This window comes from Malus domestica, chromosome 10 (genome assembly GCF_042453785.1).
Source record: "Malus domestica chromosome 10, GDT2T_hap1".
NCBI lineage: Eukaryota > Viridiplantae > Streptophyta > Magnoliopsida > Rosales > Rosaceae > Malus > Malus domestica.
In genome coordinates this window covers 39,999,881-40,021,797 of record NC_091670.1, presented here as the reverse complement: position 1 = coordinate 40,021,797, position 21,917 = coordinate 39,999,881, and the positions used below count along the sequence as shown (strand labels likewise).

The 21,917-nt window shown below is 38.4% G+C and overlaps 5 protein-coding genes across 7 annotated transcripts; 2 read left to right on the top strand and 3 right to left on the bottom strand.

The window, feature by feature from the left end:
* Nucleotides 1-307: 307 nt before the first annotated feature.
* Nucleotides 308-4,746, top strand: LOC103446420 (putative nuclear RNA export factor SDE5). The gene is made up of 12 exons (XM_008385527.4): nucleotides 308-430; nucleotides 834-1,430; nucleotides 2,019-2,044; nucleotides 2,187-2,264; nucleotides 2,685-2,749; nucleotides 2,835-3,097; nucleotides 3,325-3,407; nucleotides 3,533-3,589; nucleotides 3,870-3,937; nucleotides 4,040-4,146; nucleotides 4,228-4,301; nucleotides 4,383-4,746. Exons 2-12 carry the CDS (start codon nucleotides 866-868, stop codon nucleotides 4,500-4,502), a joined length of 1,506 nt encoding a protein of 501 aa, XP_008383749.1. The 5' UTR covers nucleotides 308-430; nucleotides 834-865; the 3' UTR covers nucleotides 4,503-4,746.
* A 445-nt stretch (nucleotides 4,747-5,191) lies between these two features.
* LOC103446419 (monothiol glutaredoxin-S17) lies at nucleotides 5,192-8,046 on the top strand. The gene is made up of 3 exons (XM_008385526.4): nucleotides 5,192-5,650; nucleotides 5,759-5,833; nucleotides 6,608-8,046. Exons 1-3 carry the CDS (start codon nucleotides 5,480-5,482, stop codon nucleotides 7,838-7,840), a joined length of 1,479 nt encoding a protein of 492 aa, XP_008383748.2. The 5' UTR covers nucleotides 5,192-5,479; the 3' UTR covers nucleotides 7,841-8,046.
* A 587-nt stretch (nucleotides 8,047-8,633) lies between these two features.
* LOC103446418 (pentatricopeptide repeat-containing protein At4g21705, mitochondrial) lies at nucleotides 8,634-10,582 on the bottom strand. 3 transcript variants are annotated; one of them, XM_008385524.3, is made up of 2 exons: nucleotides 10,286-10,582; nucleotides 8,634-10,076 (listed from the first exon to the last, which is right to left on the bottom strand). In XM_008385524.3, the coding sequence occupies exons 1-2, from the start codon at nucleotides 10,526-10,528 to the stop codon at nucleotides 8,817-8,819; spliced, it is 1,503 nt and encodes a 500-aa protein (XP_008383746.1). In that variant the 5' UTR covers nucleotides 10,529-10,582; the 3' UTR covers nucleotides 8,634-8,816. The 3 variants fall into 3 exon arrangements, with proteins under 3 accessions (XP_008383746.1, XP_008383747.1, XP_028953997.1); XM_008385525.4 differs by having other exon boundaries at nucleotides 8,634-10,083; nucleotides 10,286-10,577; XM_029098164.2 differs by having other exon boundaries at nucleotides 8,634-10,096; nucleotides 10,286-10,574.
* Nucleotides 10,583-10,955: 373 nt separating this feature from the next.
* LOC103446416 (heat stress transcription factor B-2a-like) lies at nucleotides 10,956-13,336 on the bottom strand. The gene is made up of 2 exons (XM_008385523.4): nucleotides 12,911-13,336; nucleotides 10,956-11,496 (listed from the first exon to the last, which is right to left on the bottom strand). The coding sequence occupies exons 1-2, from the start codon at nucleotides 13,142-13,144 to the stop codon at nucleotides 11,161-11,163; spliced, it is 570 nt and encodes a 189-aa protein (XP_008383745.1). The 5' UTR covers nucleotides 13,145-13,336; the 3' UTR covers nucleotides 10,956-11,160.
* Nucleotides 13,337-19,330: 5,994 nt separating this feature from the next.
* On the bottom strand, nucleotides 19,331-21,785 carry LOC103446415 (E3 ubiquitin-protein ligase RMA1H1-like). The gene is made up of 2 exons (XM_070806546.1): nucleotides 21,625-21,785; nucleotides 19,331-20,223 (listed from the first exon to the last, which is right to left on the bottom strand). The coding sequence occupies exon 2, from the start codon at nucleotides 20,180-20,182 to the stop codon at nucleotides 19,454-19,456; it is 729 nt and encodes a 242-aa protein (XP_070662647.1). The 5' UTR covers nucleotides 20,183-20,223; nucleotides 21,625-21,785; the 3' UTR covers nucleotides 19,331-19,453.
* Nucleotides 21,786-21,917: the final 132 nt, after the last annotated feature.

The following is a 21,917-nucleotide window of genomic DNA, read 5'->3' as shown; positions in this document are numbered from 1 at the left end:
GACATAACATACATATAAATCTTCATATATTTATTGATATAGAATTGCGTATCAACTTAGATATGAAAATTTAAAAAACATACCAAACATTCTCCCAATTTAATATCAAACAATAAACTAATCTATCAAAGCGGTTTGGTATAGTCTCCGTTAAGTCACTTTCACCCATTAATGCATGTAAACCCGAATGTATCAACGGCCACATCACTTACGCGCACGTGAACTCCTCCTAACATCACACAATTTAGTTGACCAAATCCATGTATTTTTTGTTGGTATTTAACCAGGTAGGCAATCACCAATCAGTACTTAAACTCTGAGACTTGACCACTCAATCTCAATCACTCAGTGGGCCAAAAAAATTCAGTGTCTTTGGGAGTTCCGCAACAACTTCCATCGGAAGGAACGTGCTTTGGAAGGGAGAAAGCGAGTAAGCAAACAGCGAAGGCGCCAAAAGCATGCTGCTTTCTTCTGTTTCTTTGTTTTTGTTTTTCAAGTTTACTTTATTCTCTATTTTTTTTTTATTTATACAAAATATTCTTCAATCCACTCACTCTCATAACTTCACTCGCATTCAGATTTTGTTGAAACCATTCAATTCAATATTATCACTGCTGTTGGATTTTTGAAAAAAGAAGAAAAAAACAGCGTCTTTTGAGTACCAAAAGCTTCAAACTTTGAGTCTACGAGTCCGAAATTCCGATTAATTCTTATGAATTTTAAATTTTTGTTCAAATGGGGTTGATTGTTTTGCATTCCTGATTCAAACCCAGAATTTTGTTTAGGGAAGAATCCACCTCTGTTGTTCTAATCAGTCTCTTCGTCTTCCCCAGAATCCATTTTTGTGTTACGTGTTTCTGGGAAAATGGAGGCCTCTGGTTCGAACGGCGCGTCGAGTCTCGCTGACGATATGGCGCTGAGGGGTTTGCTGGAGGTGTTTGGGGCTGCGTTTTCTCTCGATCAAATCACTTCTGCGTATTGCAAGGCAGGGAAGAATGCTGACGCCGCCGCCGAAGCCCTGGCTACCTCTGCACCCAATGGCGGAGAAACTTCCGGATTACCTGCCAATAGTATCTATAAGAAGCCGCCTTATCAAGAAAATGGGAATGGGAATAGGAATAGGAACGGGAATGGGAATCCCAGACCTTCAAAGCCGAAATATCGGCCGGTTTCGGTTGGTAGCGTTTCGAGCATTATTGGGAAGCAGTATGTGAAGGAAACGGCGCCGGCGCCGGCAAATGGGTCTAATGAAGCAACCAAGCCCTTGAAGCTGGACTCCAGTGTGTTGCCAATGTCGGAAAATTGGGTCGAAAACGATGAGTCGTGTTCCTCAAGGGATGAACTGCTCCACCAGGGCATGGAGGATTTTCTGTTCAGTATGCTTGGAGTTGGGTTCAAGCTAGAGAGGGATCAGATTCGGCAAGTTCTTGGTAAAGTTCGATCCTTATCTGTTCTGTTTTGAGATTTTCAGTTTGACTTGTTCTTTGGTTTATAAATTTACATGAAGGTTAGTCTTTACGAGTCTGAAATGATTGTTGAAATTGTTAAGGATGATTTGAATTTTCTCTAGCATATTGTGGATTATTAGTTCTGATGAATTCGCTCGTGTTGGATTTCTCGAATGGAGATGATATAATGCTTTTACGATTAGACACGCTCTCACTCACTCACTTGAAGTATCGTACACACTCATGGTTATCGGAGTTGGGAGTGAAGAGTCGGAAGAAAGAACATTGAAGTGTAGAGGGCAAGAGTGAGTTGGTTTAGAGAAGGAAGACGAGAGTAAAAGTAAGAAAATGATTAAGTTGGGGCAATGCATGATCCTTATACCGTAATTAAAAGAAAGACTTGGTGCATGAACTGAGTGTTGAAAGTTTTGATTTCAATCTGTTTGATGGTTGTAGATTTAAGATGACTACTTTGGATCCAATTGATGGATGTTCGTGTTGTATTTAAGCGTTGTTTGTTCAATGACCTTAATGTGTGAACCCTAATCCTGGTTTATTTGGAATATGCAGATAGTTGCGGATATGATATGGAAAAGGTACACTAAACCCTCCTTACTTCTCGAAACCTGAAGGGCAGTTTCTTTACAACTGTTGTAGCCCTTTCGTTACTATATGATGTATGTGTAAAATAATTTTCCCATTTGCTGATGTTATACAATTCCTTTTAATACCATTCAGAGCATGGAAAAACTGATTAATCTGCCAGCATCAACTTCCGAGAAAAGGAACGAACTCATCAGAAAATCCAGTGAGAAGGTTAGTAAACTTCCAAAATGGGATTTGTGTGCCTTCTGATTTCTAAACAATTACATGTCAAGCTGCATCACTAATGTACATTCCAATCAGTTCTTCAGAAAAGTTAATTCAATTATAATATAATTTGTTTAAGCTTTTGGATTTCTTAACTTCATATAAAGAGGTAAAGACGACGAGAGCTCACAATTCATGTAAGTGGATGTACTCATGCAGTTTTGTGCAGCTGTTGTAATCAATATTTGAAAGTAAAAATGTCTTTATTGTTTTGTCATAGTTTTGATGGACAGGGGGGGCTCGTTTTGTGTAGCATTTAGGTTTTAGGTACAGTAAGATCTAGTCCATGAAATCGGTTCAGCATGCTTAGTAAATTCTACTTTGGTATTTATCTCCCTTTCCGTCTTATTTGAGATTACTGTCCAGTCTGCAGATTTGTCCCTGAAATATGAAGTATCATCCGACAGAAAATCCAAAAACTCCACCGAAGGGTATGCGTTTTCAATACTTTAGTGTTCATTAGTTCCTAGTTTATTATACCAATCACTCTGACTTGTTTGTGCTCGTCTCATGCAGTAACAGAGATAGGGCTTCAAATACAAACGAAGCAGAATCTACTGGACAGCAAAAGGAGAGAAATGATCTCGAGAAGGATATTCTGGCTTCTCTGTTTTGTGCTTCCGAGAGAGCCGAGGAGAGACTAGTGGAGAGACCAAGAAGAACAATAAAGTCAGGGAGTGGATATGGAGCATATGGACAACTAGTTGCTGAACCTCCGGACGATTTCATTTCAGAGTACAAGTCGGCTGTTGTGTATCAACATCATCATGGCGAGGAAGGTATGCACCCTTTTCTATATATGGGAGAAACTTCATTTCCCTAATATCCTTTGTGGAGGGAATGGTGCCCTTAAGAATTTATTCAATTCCTATGAAATCCAGATTAATCCAAAAGACATTTTGAGGCCGTAGCTAATTTCCGTGTGTGTTGCTCGTGTCAATTTGTCTGTCAAATCCATGTTTATGCTTGTATTTTCCTTTACAATTAAAGTGTGCTAGAACTACAGATGCAGATGACGAAGATAGCTACCAGGTTCTCCGTAGATCTGTGAAGGAGTATCGGAGTACGATGAAGGACTATTACCAGGCTGTATGTATCTTTTTATGGCTTATCTTATGTGCAATTGTTTGATATATAAAACATGGAGGGTAGTGTCTCTTAGTAGCCTTAAATTTTTACACACTATTGAGTAAGGATATCATTTCGTTTGTTAGGCTGTAGCCGCATTTGCTAAGGAGGATCATGATCGCGCTTACAAACTTCTAGAACAAGTAAGGTTTCCGTCTTTCTGTTATGAAGTGATTGGATATGATTTATATTTTTTTCATACAAATAAAAGAAAAAGAACTAGTTTCCTTAACAAAGAATGACAGCATCTTGTGACTCTGCTTCAAAAATTGAACAAGGCGTAGTTTGATACAGAACCTGACCTGCTCACGCATCTAAGCTAAAATGATAAGATATCAAAATTTCAAGTGTAGAACAACCCCCTCATTGGTAATTTTTTTGCGTCGAGAAAATTAATTTATGACTTCTATTGTGCTACTGCAGGGACATTTTTTCCTCAAAAAGGCGCGTGCAGCAGAGGATGAGTCGAATGAAGTGATTCTTAAAACTAGGTTAGAATCCGTTTTATCAAAAGTTCTGTCATCTGTTGCTTTGTATTCCTTGTCAGAAATGCTAATTATTATCTTCTTCTCGTTTATTTTGTTACTTGTCAGAAATGTTGAGACTCAAGGTGAAATAGTGCTTGACTTGCAAGAACGCGGTGCCAAGGAGGCAATACGTCTTTTGAAGTGTCAAATTTCATCATTTTCTGGCATCTCATGTAAGTAATTGTTCTTGTGTTCCTATTTTTCTTTGAACTTCTTCCCATGTTTATTGAAATCGTCTCCTATCTTCGAGTCAGCAATCAAGTACCTTAAGGTCATATGCGATACAAAAGAGGAAGATATCTCAAAAGGATCGCGAAGACGATCATTGGTAAGACTGATTCATAATTATTTGCTGCATCTGTTTAACAAATGCTTCGTTATTTGACTTTTGTATGTCAAATTGACACAGGTTCTGAAGCTACTGGAGGAAGAATCGATTAAGTGGACCGAAGGAGAAAATGCTGGAACAATACTAGTCCAATTAGCCAGTGTTAATCGAAAGCAATTAACATTTCTCACAAAGAAATGAATTCAAGTGCTTTCTCGAAATGGTGCTTATGAGATTGAGATTTAGGGATGATCGACGACCAAATCGTTGGAGGAGAAAGTAACGAAATTTTGCGAAATGTGATTAAGATTTTGAAAGGAGTTGGAACTGATGATGTATACTTTCTTTTGAGTGGTGAAAATCTCCCACTACCAAAGAAAAAAAGAAGAGGCATTTGCTATGTATTGGCTTGGGACTAAACTTTAATTTCATCTTTTGTTTGAAATCTTGGATTGAATGTTTCAGATTTACTCACACGAGTAACGTTCTCTTGTTAGATTGTGAATTTACGCTATGCATTCAAGTAATAATTAACCAATGCATCATTTATGTTTACAGTTCGACAACATAACGTGTCAAGATTCAGGCATTACAAGAAAATGTTTTCTATTATCACCTCTCAGACGCTTTAAAAATATTTTAATATTAATTAAAATTTCATGTATACATCCATCCATACAAAAGTTAAAGCAAACAACTTAAAGATTATTTTTAATGTTCGAACCCTGCAAAGTTAAAATTAAATTACAAAACGTATACCAAAACTTCAACAAAATAAAAAGGTAAAAATAGCACTATCAACCTAATAAAAGATTTAATTGAGGTCGGATTGAGATTAGGAGGGTTATTAAATTGAGTTAGACAAAATCGAATTCGGGTTGATCCAACGTAAGTTGCACCCTACAAACTAAAACTCACCAAGCAATATCGTGTGGATAGAACCCACACATACACGATAGAGGAATCAATCCCAAGAGAAATCAACGGCGAGAGATGATCCATCGCATTCCTCCACGATTCGTCAGCTGAAAGAGTACGTTCGCAAAAGGCCACAGCGTCTTCTAGGTCTTTCCATGGTCATTCTGCTCTGATATAATAAGCAGCTTCAAAAACCTCACACACTCTCTCTCTCGCGCTTTTGGTTGTGGGGTTTTCGAATTCAGCAGACTCCATTCTCGATGGGTGGCTCAGTGAAGGATGTGCAGTCGAAGAAGGAGCTCGATAGCTTGGTTCACGGCGGCGCGCCGGTGGTTCTGCACTTCTGGGCGTCGTGGTGTGAAGCTTCCAAGCACATGGACGAGGTTTTCGCCCATCTCTCCACCGATTTCCCTCACGCCCATTTCTTAAGGGTAACGTTTCATCCTCTGCTCTAAAGGTTTTCGCTTTTTCTGTTTTGTGTGTGTATGTATATATTTCTTAATTTAAATTTTAATCTACTTTTGGTTGTAAATTTGTAGGTAGAAGCTGAGGAACAGCCGGAGATATCCGAGGCCTATTCGGTTTCTGCTGTGCCGTTTTTCGCCTTTGTGAAGGTATGCTTGTTGGGTTTATACGTGTTTTCTTGGTGATTTTGATGCTGCCTGTGTGATTTTTGAATAAGCATGATTAGGTTGTTCAATTTCGAATGTGAAAACAGGTTTTACATTTGGTTAATCAGGTTGTGTGAATGTGGTGGGGTATTTAGCTTGCATCTGGTGGCAGGTGGTTTACAATTGAGTTAAGAGTTTATTGTTATTGTTAATTATAGGATAATAGTTGCGGTACGATAGTTTCTAATGAGAATTAAGTATTAATACGCTCCGTTTATGATGCCAAACTCAAAATTTGAGAGAGGGTGGTAGAAGTTCAATTGGAACACTTTGTTAGTGTGTGTGACTGGAGAAGGACTAGGATCTGAGGATGGTGGCATGGATTGTGATGTGAATATCAGATATTAAAAGAAGCCTTATGTTACACCTTATCAATTTGAATGGCTATCCACCCCGAAGAATGTGAGAGAATTCGGATGGTGATTTGGTTTGTTATACTTCGACTTAAGACGTGCTCTGTGAAAATAACCAGGCCTGCTACTTTCGAGTTATTTGTTGCAGGATGATTTATGACTCATGTGTTTGGAAGATGAAGTAGTGCAAACTTAGTTGTCACATGCAATATAGTGATACTCATTCTAATAGGATAAGTGGTAAAGCGTGTAAAGTTTCAATTTACTGAGTAATCCCATATGAATGATGTTAATGAACTTTTGTAATTAATTCTGTGTATTTTTCTTCTCTTGGTCATTTTCTGTTTGTGTTTTCATTTGTCAGGATGGAAAGGTTGCTGATACATTAGAAGGCGCAGATCCATCCAGTTTGGCCAATAAAGTTGCTAGGATTGCGGGATCAATTAACCCTGGAGAACCTGCTGCTCCTGCAAGCCTTGGGATGGCTGCTGGATCGACCATACTCGAAACAGTCCAAGAGTTAGCAAGAGAAAATGGTTCTTCCCAGGTGAAAACTCAAGTGCAAAATGGCCCTGCTGATGCCTTGAAAAGGCGGTTGCAGCAGCTGATTGACTCCAATCCAGTCATGCTTTTCATGAAAGGTAGCCCTGAGGCGCCCCAATGTGGATTTAGCCAAAAAATTGTTGACATTTTGAAGAAGGAGAATGTCAAATATGGAAGTTTCGATATTCTTTCGGACAGTGAAGTCAGGGAGGGGTTGAAGAAGTATTCTAACTGGCCAACATTTCCGCAGCTTTACTGCAAAGGGGAGCTTCTTGGTGGGTGTGACATAGCAATTTCAATGCATGAGGGTGGTGAATTAAAGGAAGTTTTCAGAGACCATGGAATTGATACTACTGATTCTGCTGGGGCAAAAGTAACTGAAGCTGGAAGCGGAAAGGGTGGAATCTCAGCATCTACTGGTGTGAGTGAAACTCTTAACTCTCGACTCGAAAGCCTGATTAATAAAAGCCCTGTTGTGCTGTTTATGAAGGGAAAACCAGATGAACCCAAGTGTGGTTTCAGCCGAAAGGTGGTCGATATCCTTGTGCAAGAAAAGGTGGACTTTGAGAGTTTTGATATTCTCTCTGATGAAGAAGTCCGTCAAGGGCTTAAGGTTTATTCAAACTGGTCCAGTTATCCTCAACTATACATCAAAGGTGAACTAATTGGTGGATCAGATATTGTTTTGGAGATGCAAAAGAGTGGTGAGCTCAAGAAGGTTTTGGCAGAGAAAGGGATTGTTCCGAAAGATACTCTTGAAGATCGTTTAAAGAAATTGATTACTTCTTCACCAGTGATGGTCTTCATCAAGGGCACACCCGATGCACCCAGATGCGGTTTTAGTTCCAAGGTCGTGAATGCCCTTAGAGAAGAGGGTGTGAGTTTTGGGTCCTTTGATATTTTATCCGACGAGGATGTGAGGCAGGGGATCAAAGTCTTCTCCAACTGGCCAACGTATCCTCAGCTATACTACAAAGGTGAGCTGATCGGAGGTTGTGATATCGTGATGGAGCTGAAAAGCAACGGAGAGCTTAAAGCTACCCTCACAGAGTGAAGCGCAGCCTCGTTTTATCAAATAATCCCGGCAAAGCAATTTTTATTCTGATGTTATGCAGTGTCTGCTGACATTATACACATTCCAAAAGTTTGCTTGAGATGCTGTCTTATTAAACGCTTTCATATGTTTTCCTGTGCAATCGACGATTGCAAATTTGGGGTTATTTGGGATGGTTCTAAGCAAGATCATCAAGTTTATCGGTTGCTGCTTTGCTTTTTGTTCAAATTTTAGTTGTTGCCATATAGTACCTTGGACGTTTTGCATGCTTAGGCTTAATTTTGTCCCATAATTTTATGTTGATTTGTTCAATTCAATTGCTAAAACTAAATGGCAGTGGAGGAAGTGAGATTTGTTAAATAATCCAGAGTTTGTTTAAAACTGCTTTTTAAATAGTTGAAAATGCTTTTGGAATTAATCTTTAGTAAACATGCAAGGAAATTTTGAAAAAGCACTAAAAGTGCTTTCTACAAGAAGCATAACCGGTGCTTCGTGCAGGAAGCATTTTGAAATCAAGAAATATTTTCTCTAAAAGTTAACGCGTTGTCCAGTTATTTTAAGAGCACTTCCAAATGAGCTCTAAACGGTTGTCTTGTGTGATAGATTTTCTGTTTCTTAGCTTGAAAATTCTAAAACAATAACTAATAGGAAAACTAATGAAAATGACTTGAAAACTTTGAGTTTTAACAATAAGGACAAAATAAAAGGTAAAGTGAATAGTACCAGAATTAACTTTTTCGTGTAAAAATGTAATTTTTCGTTAAAGTTTCCCTAACTAATAGGGGCCGATGAATGGTAAAAATGCTTTTATGGAATATAACATTTTTCTCACAGGACTCAGCAAAATCTTACGAAATCTCAACAATCGCATTTTTCACATAAATTGTTACGGTTTTTAATCGCGAAACTCCACAAAAACCGTCTTAAAATCTGTTTTTGCAGACCTTTCGCCACGCCCTAAGCTTCCGCAGATGTTCTAATCTGCGGATATGTGTTCTTTGTTTTCTTTAGTGGCAAAGATGTCCTCTGCTTCTTCGTCATCAACATCAATTTCATCAGCTTCCATACGATCCGTAACACTACTTACTTCTTTACCCTCTCTTACATATGCCTTTAACAACGCACGATACATGTGCTTGTTCACCAGGATGACATTCCTCAACGCCCCAACAAAAGCTTCCGTATCTTCGGCACTGCCTTCATCACCAAGCCAACTCAATACGGTTGTCACAACTCCAAGGTTAGGTTTCCACCGTTTCTCGGAAGACAGACAGAGAGCCGCCTTCATGCACTCGAAAACCTTCTCCGTCTCACCCCTATTTGCATACCCAGCAGCCACTATTTCCCAACTTCTCGCGGTGGTTGTTTTTCCCTTCTCCATCAAGTCTTCAAGCAGAGCTTCTGCTCTCTCATATAATCCCTTTACCGTGTAGCCTATAATGAGAGTTTGTGGCACCCGAAAATCGTAACAGTTTCCGGACAATTCCCACTCCTCCATCACCTTCTCAGCTTCATCGAGCTCACCGAGCCTCACCAGAGATACCAACATGCCCATATAATCCCTGTTTATGCATCTCTTACAAGCACTCTTCTCAACACCCCATAATCTCAAAACTTCACCCTTATTCCCCATACTCGCATAGAGCGAAATCAGATGATTGTAGCCAAGTCCGTCTTTGCTTTCCAGCCTCTCTTCCGACTTCTTTAAAGCATCCATTGCCTTGTCGGTTTGGCCTTCTTTTATATAGAAATTGGCAACGACAGCATATGTGTTCCAGTCCACGACGAAGTGAGGCTGGCTTTCCATCTCTTTAAAAACCTTCTCCATTCCTTCAAGATCAGACCTCACACCATACGAATTGATGCAGATTCTATAGCTGAAGTTGTCGGGAGGGACATTGTTCTCCTTCATCTCAGCTAGAACGCCCGGGACCTTCTCATGCTGGCCAACATTCGTATACAAACACATGATGTCGTTGTAAGTTAGAGGCGAAGAAACAAATCCCATCTCCTTCATTTTTTGCAAATGAGCGAGGGACTTATCCACTTGGCGCTGCCGGACATAGCAATTCAGAAGAGCACCATACGTCTTGAAGTTCTTATCTTCCTCCCTCAAATCATCGAAATATTCTTCCACGGAAACAAACCCGCGCACCTTCCCAATCAAATCCAGCTGCACGGCATGCTCAACCGGCGAAAATATGCAAATCCCCTTCTGTTTCATCCACTCCGAAATCTGCAACCTATAAGACATTACTTCAAAAGCAGAGGACTTTCCAATTACTTTTGATACAAACAAACACATTATCTAACCAAAATCCTAATTCCCACTCTCACTCACTTCCTTTAACTAATATTAGTTACTTTGATGCATATTTCAATTTTCTTTCATTTTCTGAGCAACCAAACAGGGGATAACGCAAATTGCAAGGGAAGAAAGAAAACCTGGAGGGCTTGTGAGAAGCGTTTCCGCTTGCGGAGGTCGTGAATGATGCGCTGAAGCTCCGCGACTCGGACCTTGTTGCCATTGAAGACCCAGTCGTCGAGCTCCGGAACCACGTTCAGGCTAGGGTTTCCGAGCGGACTGATTTTGTTGTATAGGGTCGGCTTCTTGGTCCTGCTCGTGTAGTAGGACCTGCTCGCTATCGCATTTCGGATTAGGGTTTTGGCAAAGAGCTTCGGATCCATGGTTTAGAGTTTAGGGTTTTTGGAGTTGGGGGAGAAGAACCAGAGTAATGAAAATGAAGGGGGCTTTTAGAGAAAAAGGGCTAAAATATTTGAGAAATTGGGCCTTGTAGTTGGGCTGGTCTGGTTAAATATGGGCTAGTGGGCTTTATGCAGAAAAAGTAAATAATTTTCCTAGAAATAGTTAAATATATTTATGAGAAATAACCATGTGAGGTTCAATAGTGGGTGAATTTAATGGTGTTAAAAATGCGGTGTTATGGATCCGTCCTCTTTATTGTAATACTTACATCCACCCTCTCGATTGATTTTGATTCCTAGTATGATAAACTTTCTTTATTTAATCAAACAATAAAAATAATCAGAACCGTTTGTTTTTTTTTTTTTATCATTAGTTAAAGATCATTTAAAAAAAAAAAAAAAACTCAAGTTGATTTGAAGTCCGTTTAGTTATTTAAGTTGTCCACCAACAATTAAGGTAAACAATTAGTATTCTCGTGATGAACTGCCAATTTCTTTTATTCATACATATGGCTAAAACGGTCATCCACTCGAATGAAATTGTTTAGAGATATCGTTTCAATGAACTGCCAATTCTTTTATTCCATAAAGCCAAACTAATTTGTAGTGTGCCATCAGCATCGAACTTTGTTCTGATGGTCGTCCATGCACTGAGCAACGCAGTCCAACAGCTTACTTTCCAGTGTTTTGAACTGAGCTATTTGCACCTGCAGCTCCAACTTCTGCTTTCTCAGGTTCTTATTCTCCTCCATTAATAGCAGGCAGTTGTTTTCTTCTGCTGCTACCACTGCAGTGCTTGTGCTCCCACTCTCTTCTGAAGCCTTTAGATACACTGGAAAAGCACTTGGTTCGCATTTCTTCCTGGTGATCTCCACTAGCATCTCCCTGCAGCCCTTCTGGAATTTCTCATGCTTAAATTGCCACTCTTTTCGTGATGTTTTTTTGAATCCCTGCTTTAGGGTTTGAGGGTTAGGATCACAAGTTAAAATAGCTAAGCCTCTGACTAATGTTGGGGCTGCTTTTATAGGAAGCACTTTTGCTCATAAGCAAGCACAAACCAAGCCTATGGTTTGAGTGTGTTGTAAACCCATCCGAATTATGAGATAAAAAAATAACCTAGGATATATGTAGCTCATCGTTCATGATCATAAGTTCTTTTACTAGAAGCACAACCAAATTTTCACTAAGAACGCAAGTGCTTCTTTAAGACTTTAAAAAGTACTAAAAATAGTATTGTGATTGAAAAAGCTCCTAATTATTTTTACCAAATATTGTAAAAAAATTAAAGACGTTTTTAACTATTTTAAAAGCGGTCACAAAAAGAGAACCAGGCATATACATCTTTTACCTAAAATTCTTGTCGTTGGACTAAGAAAACAATTTTGTTTTGGGAGAATGGTATTAGACAAAATTGAAGAGGCCATATTCCTGCAAAAGGATAAAAGGGTACCTACCACGATTAGACTTGTTTATTCCAAAACCAAATTTGACCATTGAACCGCTAATGATTGCTAATTAGACTACAAACATACGGATGCACATGGATTTGAAAATAATTAAGATAAAGGACAATAAGATTTTACCTTGGCTAAAATAATTGAAGAGTCCAGGGAGATACTGTGACCAAAAGGAAAATAGGTGAAAATGGATTTATTTTGAAATTTCTAGCGTGAAATTGAGAAATATTCATTTTTTCTCTCTCACGTTACATCAAATTAAGTAACATGAGAATTAAAGAAAACATGTTAAGAGGAGATAAAAATGCAGTTACACCAGGTATTTCACATGGTGGGTATAAGTTTATGGTTTATTATCAAATAATTATATTTTCTTGTAGTTTGACTATTGTTCCGGGAGAGGTATAATTTGAAGAAAAGTTGGGGTTACCATCATAAAACTAATTGGTAATATGAGAAATAGTTCAATTTCTTATAAGCACCAACAAGGTCCCTCTCAACATGCACTCTCACGTGTGATGAATTTTCAAGCTTAAAACAATACAAATCAGTGATGCGAAGCACATGTGGTCGTTATGTTTCATATTGGGGACAACCTACTCTGATACCTACACCAACCAAACAGAAAACCATCATCCTCAATCCAAGAAATCTTTTAATGAGTACACCAGTCAATGGTTCAAACCCTAGATTTTATTCTCTAATCTATGAAATAATGGGTTCTTAATCAAGTGATAAAAAATAACCAAAGAAAACATTCTTAGCTTTCTAAACCTTTGATAAGATACATATATTTTCCATAAGTGTATTCTTTGTATAAAGATAGAATGCTAAATATAGCCGATGAAATTTTGAGTTCAAATTTAATAGACGGAAATTGTTGAGATAGAAAGAAAGGGCAACTCACATAGGTATTAAGCTGGCGAATGAAGCTGGAGAAATTGTTGTGCTTGAAATATTTAGGCAACAAGAGCTCTGAGAAATCATCAGGAGACCATACTATAAATCCAGTGCCCTCTACATTCCATGACACAATATTTCTCTTCCCACCACCATCTCCTCCGTCATTTTCTTCTAGCAAATCGAACGTCTTAGATAGAAACGGAGCGGTGCTTCTTGTCCGGGAAGATTTTTCAGCCATGTATGGCTGGCTGGCTAGCTAGCTAGCTTTTGAATCTTTTGTTTCCAAGTACGGCCTCTTATTTATACCATGCTCTTCACCCTCTAGCTTTTGGAAACTATTAGCTAATGGCGTGGAAGGTGGACTGCTTCCTTTTGGCTTTATTTTTCTTTGCTCTTTCTTTAAGTTTCTTAGTTCATGCAACTTTCCCACAAGCCTAATTTATAACATGGATATTATATCATTTTAAGATTTGTAAAATAGATGGAGGCATAGAATTTTCATTATTCTCTCCTTGGACAATGGCACGTGGAGGATCTATAAGGAGTACTCGTTGAGTGTAAGCCAAGGCTACACTTAAATTAGTAGTTGTCCTTTACTACACGCCTCAGTATTTTGGAGCCATTTTTTCTTTATAGTACTCGTGATCGATGAGAATAATAAAGGAGCGTTGGACAATTTTATGTTTAACAAATAATAATAATAAAAGAGCAATTGCATATACTGATATTTTCGTGAATTTATTAGTGATGAAACTTATTTATTTTTATTTTAGATGAATAATGAAATACACGGTCAAACAAAAGTTCTACTATTTGACTTGACTAAACAAAAAATCCCACTATATAATGACCATAAGACTCTTTTTGTTACGTAACAAAAACTCAAGTAGTCGTGTAGAAAATTCTAGGTACAAATAAAGATGTGAAATTTAGGGTTTGGGTGCATTGAATGATTGTTTACTCATCGGTCATCCCAAAGGTACCCCTCAAGAAATTCAAACATTGAAAAGATAATCAAAAGGGCCGTGGAAGTCTGACCAATTTTGGAACAATCTGGCAGAGTTTCTTATTATGTCCGCAAGGCTGCAATGCTCTCATGAATTATATATTTCTTTCTTTCTTTCCATGTGAGTATGGTCTTCCAGTATTGCTGCTTGCATGCATGAAAGAGAGGGTTGCCTTCGGGGAAGGCGGACACAAGTGGTGCGGGCCGTCGTCAGTGTAGAGTTAGGTTCCGCAACGAGTGCAACTCTTCGTGTTTAGACCCCGCCGTTGAGTGACTCAATTTCCTTAGTCCTTTTTCTGTGAAACGAACTAACCTTTTCCACCTTCCATCCTGCGTTTCCTTGCTTGAGACTGCTTTTTATTAGCCGAGTCATGAATAACCCCGGTGGGAGCCATGGTTTACCCGGCAGAGCTTCATATATATATATATATATATCCTTGCTCTTTGTCTAATCTTAGACTAAAGGTACCAAACCGGGCTACCTTGAACTACATTCAATCCCGGAAAACCACAATGCTTAGCTATAGTCGGAGTACAACATCGAATAACCGTGTCATGATACAACGATTACTTTGCAGAGTTTTGTAAACATGCAAGAATGAAAACCTTGTTCTTTGCTTTACAAAGTTCCCACTGTAAGTGAGTTACCAAACTCATCTCATGTTACTTGTCATGGAGTTTGTTCCATGTCCGAAGGTACAAGACTAAAGACACTACAGACACGTCCACATGGCACTTCATCATGTGAGATCTTACAATGGCGCACTTAGTTGGTTATTAAGGCATCATCCTAACGAGCCTACCAAACCCACAAGAACAATATGTGGTTTCAAATGGTATATTTGTAGATATTCACCATATCTATAAACCCCTAATGGCGCCACATGCACAAATTAACCACGACTGTGTCTAGAAGATACATAAGTGATCATCACGACAGAGAGCACCACCCCCATCCAAAGGACAAAGTCCTTCGGTGCTAGAACTTATTTGTTTCTAATGAATTTGTTTCTAATGAAGTTGTAGTTGGATGAACTCCTTTGAGCCCTTGGTCGCACCTTGACATCTTTCAGGTGGGTCGCCCCACTCCACCTCTGTATGTAGTAAGTGCTTTCGCCTTCTATTAGGGGTGGGTGGGTGGATGACCTTCATCGTTTCTAGGTAAGCTGGGTCGATCATAACTTTCTTGACTGGCCTCTTTAATTGGGTTGCGCTATCAAGAAGCATTTTCCTACAACAGTAGTTATCCCCGTCTTCGGGCCAATAATCCCACGATTAATACCGATGATAAAAATAAATTATTTGTAATACGATATGATATGATATTTTGAACTACTCTATTATGTTAAAGTGGATTCATATTTGGACTTAAGAGATCAGATACATTGCTTTAATCAACTTACCTAACACACATATGCATTGAGACTAATAAATTTACCAGTACAATATAAGACCAAGGACCAATAGGAGCCTTTCATGAATTAAAGTGTCGGGAACAAAAAACCAATAACACCAAGGGGAGTACATACAGATTCCAAATTGAGCTACAAGTTGACCAATTAAGAGCATTTATCTCCACATTCGAGGTTCCATATTTGGATCCACCTTTCTTAATATGATTTTTTTTTTTTTGTAACAAATATTATGATTGTTTTAACGAATCAGCATTTCCTTATAATTTGAGTGAGCAAATTATGCGTGGAATCTTGGTCAAAAACTCACTGAAGATTCCAGAAGTGATTTTTGTTTCGTGATCATATCTACGAGATGTAACTGAACTTAGTCCATATCCTGTTCAAAACTGCGTACCAAACGAGGCCTAATCGCAAGCGCATATAGGCCTTACCTTCCTTTTAATATCCACTGGGATAAGCATACTAAGGTCCATCTCTCACACTCTCCCCTTCTGGGTCATTAGGCCCACTCATTCATTATCCCTAACCAACTTCTGTCCCTTATTTAACGAACTGTCGGTGAATATTACTTTCTTCCAAAATAACTACTGTGGAGTGTCAATATCAATCCTTTCGCGAAATTATTCTAATAGCAATTTTGAGTTTTGATGATCGCTTGGCCGTACAAATGATTAATACCTTATAGACAAGTATAATTAAAACATCGTTCTCAATATAAACTACAGTTAAGTAGAAGCGTACAACAATTTATTTGGTCATTCAATGAAATGGGAAGAAAATTCAGATTTAAGTCTATAAATCTCATTGACACAAAAAAATGATGGTGCTATCCATATACTTATATTTACCTCTCACAAACGTTTCTAATTTCCGACCGTTGAATCGAATGAATTGAAGAAGATCAGTGGAAAAAAAAATTAACAAACTTGTGTAAAAAAAATATTAAAAAAAAATTGTGTGAAAAGCGGTAAAAACCATAAATCTCAATGTGGTTTAGTGGCTAGTTTGAATATGATTTGAAGAATTCCATCCCCCTGGCATAATTATAGGCGGCCCCACTTTGAAATTTGATATCCATAGATGCAGTCCAATGTAAAAAAGTCAGAGTGTGCGCACTATTCTAAATTTATTGTGGCTGAATAGTATTAGTAAATAGATAGAATTAGACATGATACGAAAAAGTTGTGAATGAGTTTAGCATAATCTCATACGACATAAGGACTATTTGATGCAGTCAAATGCTATCGACCCAAATAAGTGGACCTAAACGCATATCTTGGTATTGCAACTAATAGATATATTGTGGCTAAACACATTTCCGATAAACAGATGAGCATGTGGTCCAATATCTTAATGGATCAGGTGGTGAGTTTCTATCAATGCGTCTTGGGTTTAAAACTCCTCCTCCTAATAGTAGTAAACTTTTGTCTAAAAAAAAATGTATTATAAATGGGTGATATATGGCCCAACATGCAAGATTCACAAATTAGTTTAGATTCGTACGTTTGGGCATAATCTCACACCAAATAAAAAGAACGGAATTTGGCTGCTGAAAAATCAGCAGTAGCTCCTGCTGCCCACTATAAAGTTGAAACATGACAACACAAATTGAAACATGACAAGTTGCCAGGACCAGTATTTGATGCAGTCGAATGTTAAACAACACAAATAAGTGTACCTAAATCGCATGTATTTGTAATATGAAATTAAGTTGAGCATAATATCACATGACATAAAATAACGTTATTGAAACACATGAAAACACGACAGGCTGCCACTTACATTATTTTCAAATATTGGATGCAAATGGAATGTAAAACGACAAAACTAAGTGGACCTAAAACACATGGCAATTACCAAGCGATTCAAATAGACAAACCTAATGGATGCATCACTGCCCCATATTGGCGACAAATTTTTAGTTGTGACGGGCACAAAGGTGGTACATCACGTGTTTTTATGTAAGTGGTGAGAAATTTTATTTTTTAAGTTATTAACTTTTTAACACACATATCTCACCATTTATATAGCGACATGCGGTGTACCACCTCGTGTGACGATCACACTAAAAAGTCTCTCCACATTGGCATCAAGTAAAGATTGCAACTTCCAGCACCACAGTTGGGGTTGGGTGGCCAAATGGTGACTGAGACCTCCATACCAACATTATCACCACACTAACACATTTTGGGATGCACATTCACCCACAAATCTTTGTGTCCACCACAATCTAATTTCATCATTACAAAGTTACAAACCCTTTCGGTCGAGGATTATATAAGATTCTTGGATCTAAAGTTAATAGAGATCTGACATATAATCGGTTATATATTCTTTGTTAGGATCTTTCTCGTGTTATATATAAATTAGTGTGTCAAGAACACGGTTCGGTACACCAAGTGTAATAGTACAATTGATGTACTAAACCGTGTTCCCAACACCTTGATGTTAAAGGTAGAACAACTATTTTGTTGTACCAAAATAAGAATCAATTTGATTTGGACATTGTGATTGGTGATGCAGGAAGTTTCTTGGTTCGGCCAACCGCTTTTGATTAGTGATTGGTAATGACAATTAATGTTGAAGATGATGTTTCGCGGTTGAAAATAACCAAACCAATGTTGTTACTTGTGCATTTCAATGGGAAATTGGATGGGTATAGGTGAACCAATTACCTCGACTTTGAGGTTGGTGGGACGATATACGTAGATTGGCAGAAAAATAGGACAGGTAAGTGGACATAGCATGAATAAAAAGTCATTTCTTCTTATCATAATTTAACATAAGAAAATTTCTCATTTTGTAGTTTTACCGAGATATTTGTTTATATGTCTCAGACTGCGATTTCTCAATAATGAGTTAAGCAATGTTTCATTTCTTGTTCCCCCTATCTTCTTATTGTTGAAATCATTGATTTAGGGTGTGTGGAGTCATTTCTTCTTATCATAATTTAACATAAGAAAATTTCTCATTTTGTAGTTTTACCAAGATATTTGTCTAATATGTGTCAAACTTCGATTTCTCGATAATGAGTTAAGCAATGTTTCATTTCTTGTTCCCCCTATCTTCTTATTGTTGAAATCATTGATTTAGGGTGTGCTATCCACACACCCAGCCATCGGATCGAATGAATCGAATAAGATCAAATAATATAAATTGACAAAGAATGTGTGAAAAATGAAAGAGTGTGGATAACGCTTGAGTGGCTTCAAATGTATACTGTTATGTTCATTCAAATATATCAGGACTTCACCAAACGCAATAAATAGAGCTTGACTGGCTGCTTGGACTGGTAAAAGCTCATATTTGTGTGACCAAGTTGGCTTAAAACAGACCCGCCGTGAAATAATTGCCGGCCATACAGGATGGAGCCCCTCCTTCCCAAAAGCACTTATTACAGCACTTCCATCCCCAAAAGCCTCCTTGGATTATAGGCAACTCAATCGCCCCAAGTGAATAGCCTAAGTGCATTTTCATTCCTAAAGTGAATAGCTCAAGTTATTGGGATTAAAATATTATCATTATTTTTTAATAACATAATGAAAGATAATTTTATTTTTAATTTCGAATATGATTTTTAAGCATGATTAGGTATTTATTGAATATTTTTTTTAATTTTTAAAATTTTTCTGTATAAAATTATTAGCAATAATTTAAATTGTGGTTGACATCAACTTTGCGTTATATAGCCTCAGGTCTGGGCCGTGGATTCCTGCCAAATCGGGCTCCCCATTGGAGCCGAGTGGCCTAAGTTTTGTTATGATAACAATTTGGTAAAATTATGATGAGCTTATTTGATTATTAGAATTTTTACTAAAGATTAGTTTTTAAAATATTTTCATCCAAAACGCTTTTAATCATTTTAAAAATACTTTCAAACGGCCCCTATATGTGTTAGGAACATCTATAACAACTTATACTTTGGTTTAAACTATAATCCATACAACATAATATGATTTGATCATGGAATTTTCTAAAAAATTTCAACGCACATCCAGCCGTCAGAAATTTCTAACATCATTACTACCTCTTATATTTCACATCTAATTTCATCTATCAATGTTCACAAGCGTTAATTATACAGTAACAAAATGGCAGAGAAGGAGAATGACCTAATCTCTGAACTTCAGAAGACAAGAAGGCACAAAAGTAAGCAACAGAAGAAGAAAATAGATATTCTGTTTAGTGACTTGTCTGCCTGCATCTCCTGCCTCCTCAGCCTTGGACTACTACTTCCCGTTCGGTGATAAGAATTCGGGTACGCATATACGCTCTCTGAGTTTCCGAACACCCTTGCATAAACCATTTCTCCAAATACCCCAACCGCCGGATGGTGGACACCTGCCATTGCAGTGCCTCCGAGGTCAAGGAGTGAAGAGGAAGGATGTTCTCCAAAACTGCCGTATGATTGAGGGTCATATTGTTGGTTCTGATAAGGGTTACGATATGGAAGTTGCTGGACGGTCTGAGAGGTGCTAGATATGAGAGCTTGCACATCACATGCTGATGGTCTGGGCGGTATTACCATTCCCCTGTAGAGTGTCATCTTTCCTTCATGCTCAGGTTCGGAAGTTGTTTGGCCCCGGCCGTAAAGTGGGACCATGGTGGTGTGCGATATATCAGCTTTGCAAACAGGGCACTGAGGGCACTCATCGGAGGCAAGGGAGGCACTCTGAACGTGAAGCCATTTGTAGATGCAAGGCCAGCAAAATAGATGGCCGCAGAAGGTGACCACTGGCTCGTGCGCAAATTCTAAGCAGATGTTGCAGTCAAACCCACCTTTGGAAGTTTCTGAATCTGTTGTTGCCCCCGATACGGATCTGCATTCGTGTGCAAAGTATTGCTGCAAGGCCATTTTTTCGGTTCTTTTAATTTGTTTTGTTTCTTTCACCAGTACTGCAAAAGATAAGATAAATGAAATCAGTTCTGTACCACGAGTTTTTTGAAGGTCCCTCATCTGATGACCTTGCAAAACAATCAGACTGAAAATTAACAAATGGAAGACAAGACAAATGCTTGCGAGAGAGGAAAAAGTTTAAATAATATAGCAGTGCACGACCACATTGTGAGAGACAAATGAAACCAATTTAGAGACAACGGTAACTCCAAAGAGCACCCACTCATAGCACCTAGGATGTATTTTATACATATAGGTTCATAACATGTATGGCTGCAGATTAAAGGAAACATGGAAAAAAAGTTTCACTTAATAAATCCGAGTGATCCAAAAATCTGCACCGGATCAAGAATGCTACCCGCTTTAGCCACCGGAAACTGTTATACACACACATCTCCCAACCAAGTTCACACTCACCATTCTACCTCACACAGACAGTTATGTTTGAGTTGACATCCAACCAAATTGATTAGCTGCAAGAATTCCTCAGCTTAATGAAGGACATAGAGCAATCTAAATTGCTGTAGAACAACAGTGAAGGAAAAAATGCCTATTGACGAGGAAACTGAACCAATCCCGAACCCTCCATCAAGCACAACACAAAATTAAACAAAAACGTTTTCCGGATTTTCTACCACCCCGGCTCTATAGCAGAAACAAGTACGAAATGAGGGATTCAACCGACCTCATTTCGATATAACGCTTAGCTGATCAGCCTTGTTTGAGGGTATACATCTCACTACACCCTCAAATTGTGGGGAAACCCTCCAGCATGAGGTGAAGTACAACAATCAGAGGAAATCATAATAGAATTCGGGTACGACCAAACACTATAAACTCCGAAAACACGAAGATGCACACCTACATGCCCCTAAACAGCTAAAACAGAGTTTCATCAAGCTCAACATGCACTTAGAAACCACTTCTCACAAAACTATCATAAAATTGAACAGGATTGACTCACAGAAAACCCCAAAAACCACACATATCTCTTGGCTTACAATATAGTGTCAGATTAATTTAAACCAAGCATTCAAACCTCTGGCACCATATCCACACCCCCACAAGAAAAACCACCCCCTTGTTGTGTTGGATATAGGCAAATGCTTGAGAATTGTTTCCCAAAGAAACAAACTTCCCAAGCATTTCCCTTTTGCCTTCCCCCAAACCAGTTTCCCAGCAACCAAACAACCCCAAAAATCCAAACAGTGATGAAACCGAAAGCAGAAACAAAGCTAGATCTGCGGCTCAACAAACCAAAACACACCACCATCCCCACAAAACCCAAAACCCACAAATTTCAACGTCCCCTTCAAGTCTTTTCATCTTAATATAAAAAACCAAGGTGCAGTTCAGGAACAAATGCAGCAAAAAAAGGTAAAATTTATTGACAAACGTACCGTGAATAGAAACCCAGAAGATCGGCACAGCAATCGCTTTCAATCCTTGAGAGCTTCCTACCACCAAAGCTTCAAACTTTCTTTCTGGGTATCTTCGAGAATTTGCAATTCGAGCTTTAATGGCGATTTTTAGCACAGAGAGCGTTGATCAGAAGGAGGGGGTGGGAGTCTCGTTCGTCCTGCTTTTATAGGCAAACCCAGTAATTACTGTGCATCTCAATTCACAAGTTCCGCTTTCCACTGCTTGATACGCGCGTGAGTTTAGATTTTTTTAGATTTTTTTAGGTAAATAC

Excerpts from the sequence above, each read along its gene's own strand:
- LOC103446420 (XM_008385527.4), top strand. The coding sequence starts at position 866 with ATGGAGGCCTCTGGTTCGAACGGCGCGTCGAGTCTCGCTGACGATATG. Across the intron at positions 2,045-2,186 it reads GCGGATATGATATGGAAAAG|AGCATGGAAAAACTGATTAA; the intron begins GTACACTAAACC and ends AATACCATTCAG. Across the intron at positions 3,408-3,532 it reads TGAAGGACTATTACCAGGCT|GCTGTAGCCGCATTTGCTAA; the intron begins GTATGTATCTTT and ends TTCGTTTGTTAG.
- LOC103446419 (XM_008385526.4), top strand. The coding sequence starts at position 5,480 with ATGGGTGGCTCAGTGAAGGATGTGCAGTCGAAGAAGGAGCTCGATAGC. Across the intron at positions 5,651-5,758 it reads CTCACGCCCATTTCTTAAGG|GTAGAAGCTGAGGAACAGCC; the intron begins GTAACGTTTCAT and ends GTAAATTTGTAG. Across the intron at positions 5,834-6,607 it reads CGTTTTTCGCCTTTGTGAAG|GATGGAAAGGTTGCTGATAC; the intron begins GTATGCTTGTTG and ends TTCATTTGTCAG.
- LOC103446415 (XM_070806546.1), bottom strand. The coding sequence starts at position 20,182 with ATGGCCTTGCAGCAATACTTTGCACACGAATGCAGATCCGTATCGGGG.
- LOC103446416 (XM_008385523.4), bottom strand. The coding sequence starts at position 13,144 with ATGGCTGAAAAATCTTCCCGGACAAGAAGCACCGCTCCGTTTCTATCT. Across the intron at positions 11,497-12,910 it reads TTCGCCAGCTTAATACCTAT|GGATTCAAAAAAACATCACG; the intron begins GTGAGTTGCCCT and ends ACCCTAAAGCAG.
- LOC103446418 (XM_008385524.3), bottom strand. The coding sequence starts at position 10,528 with ATGGATCCGAAGCTCTTTGCCAAAACCCTAATCCGAAATGCGATAGCG. Across the intron at positions 10,077-10,285 it reads GCTTCTCACAAGCCCTCCAG|ATTTCGGAGTGGATGAAACA; the intron begins GTTTTCTTTCTT and ends TATAGGTTGCAG.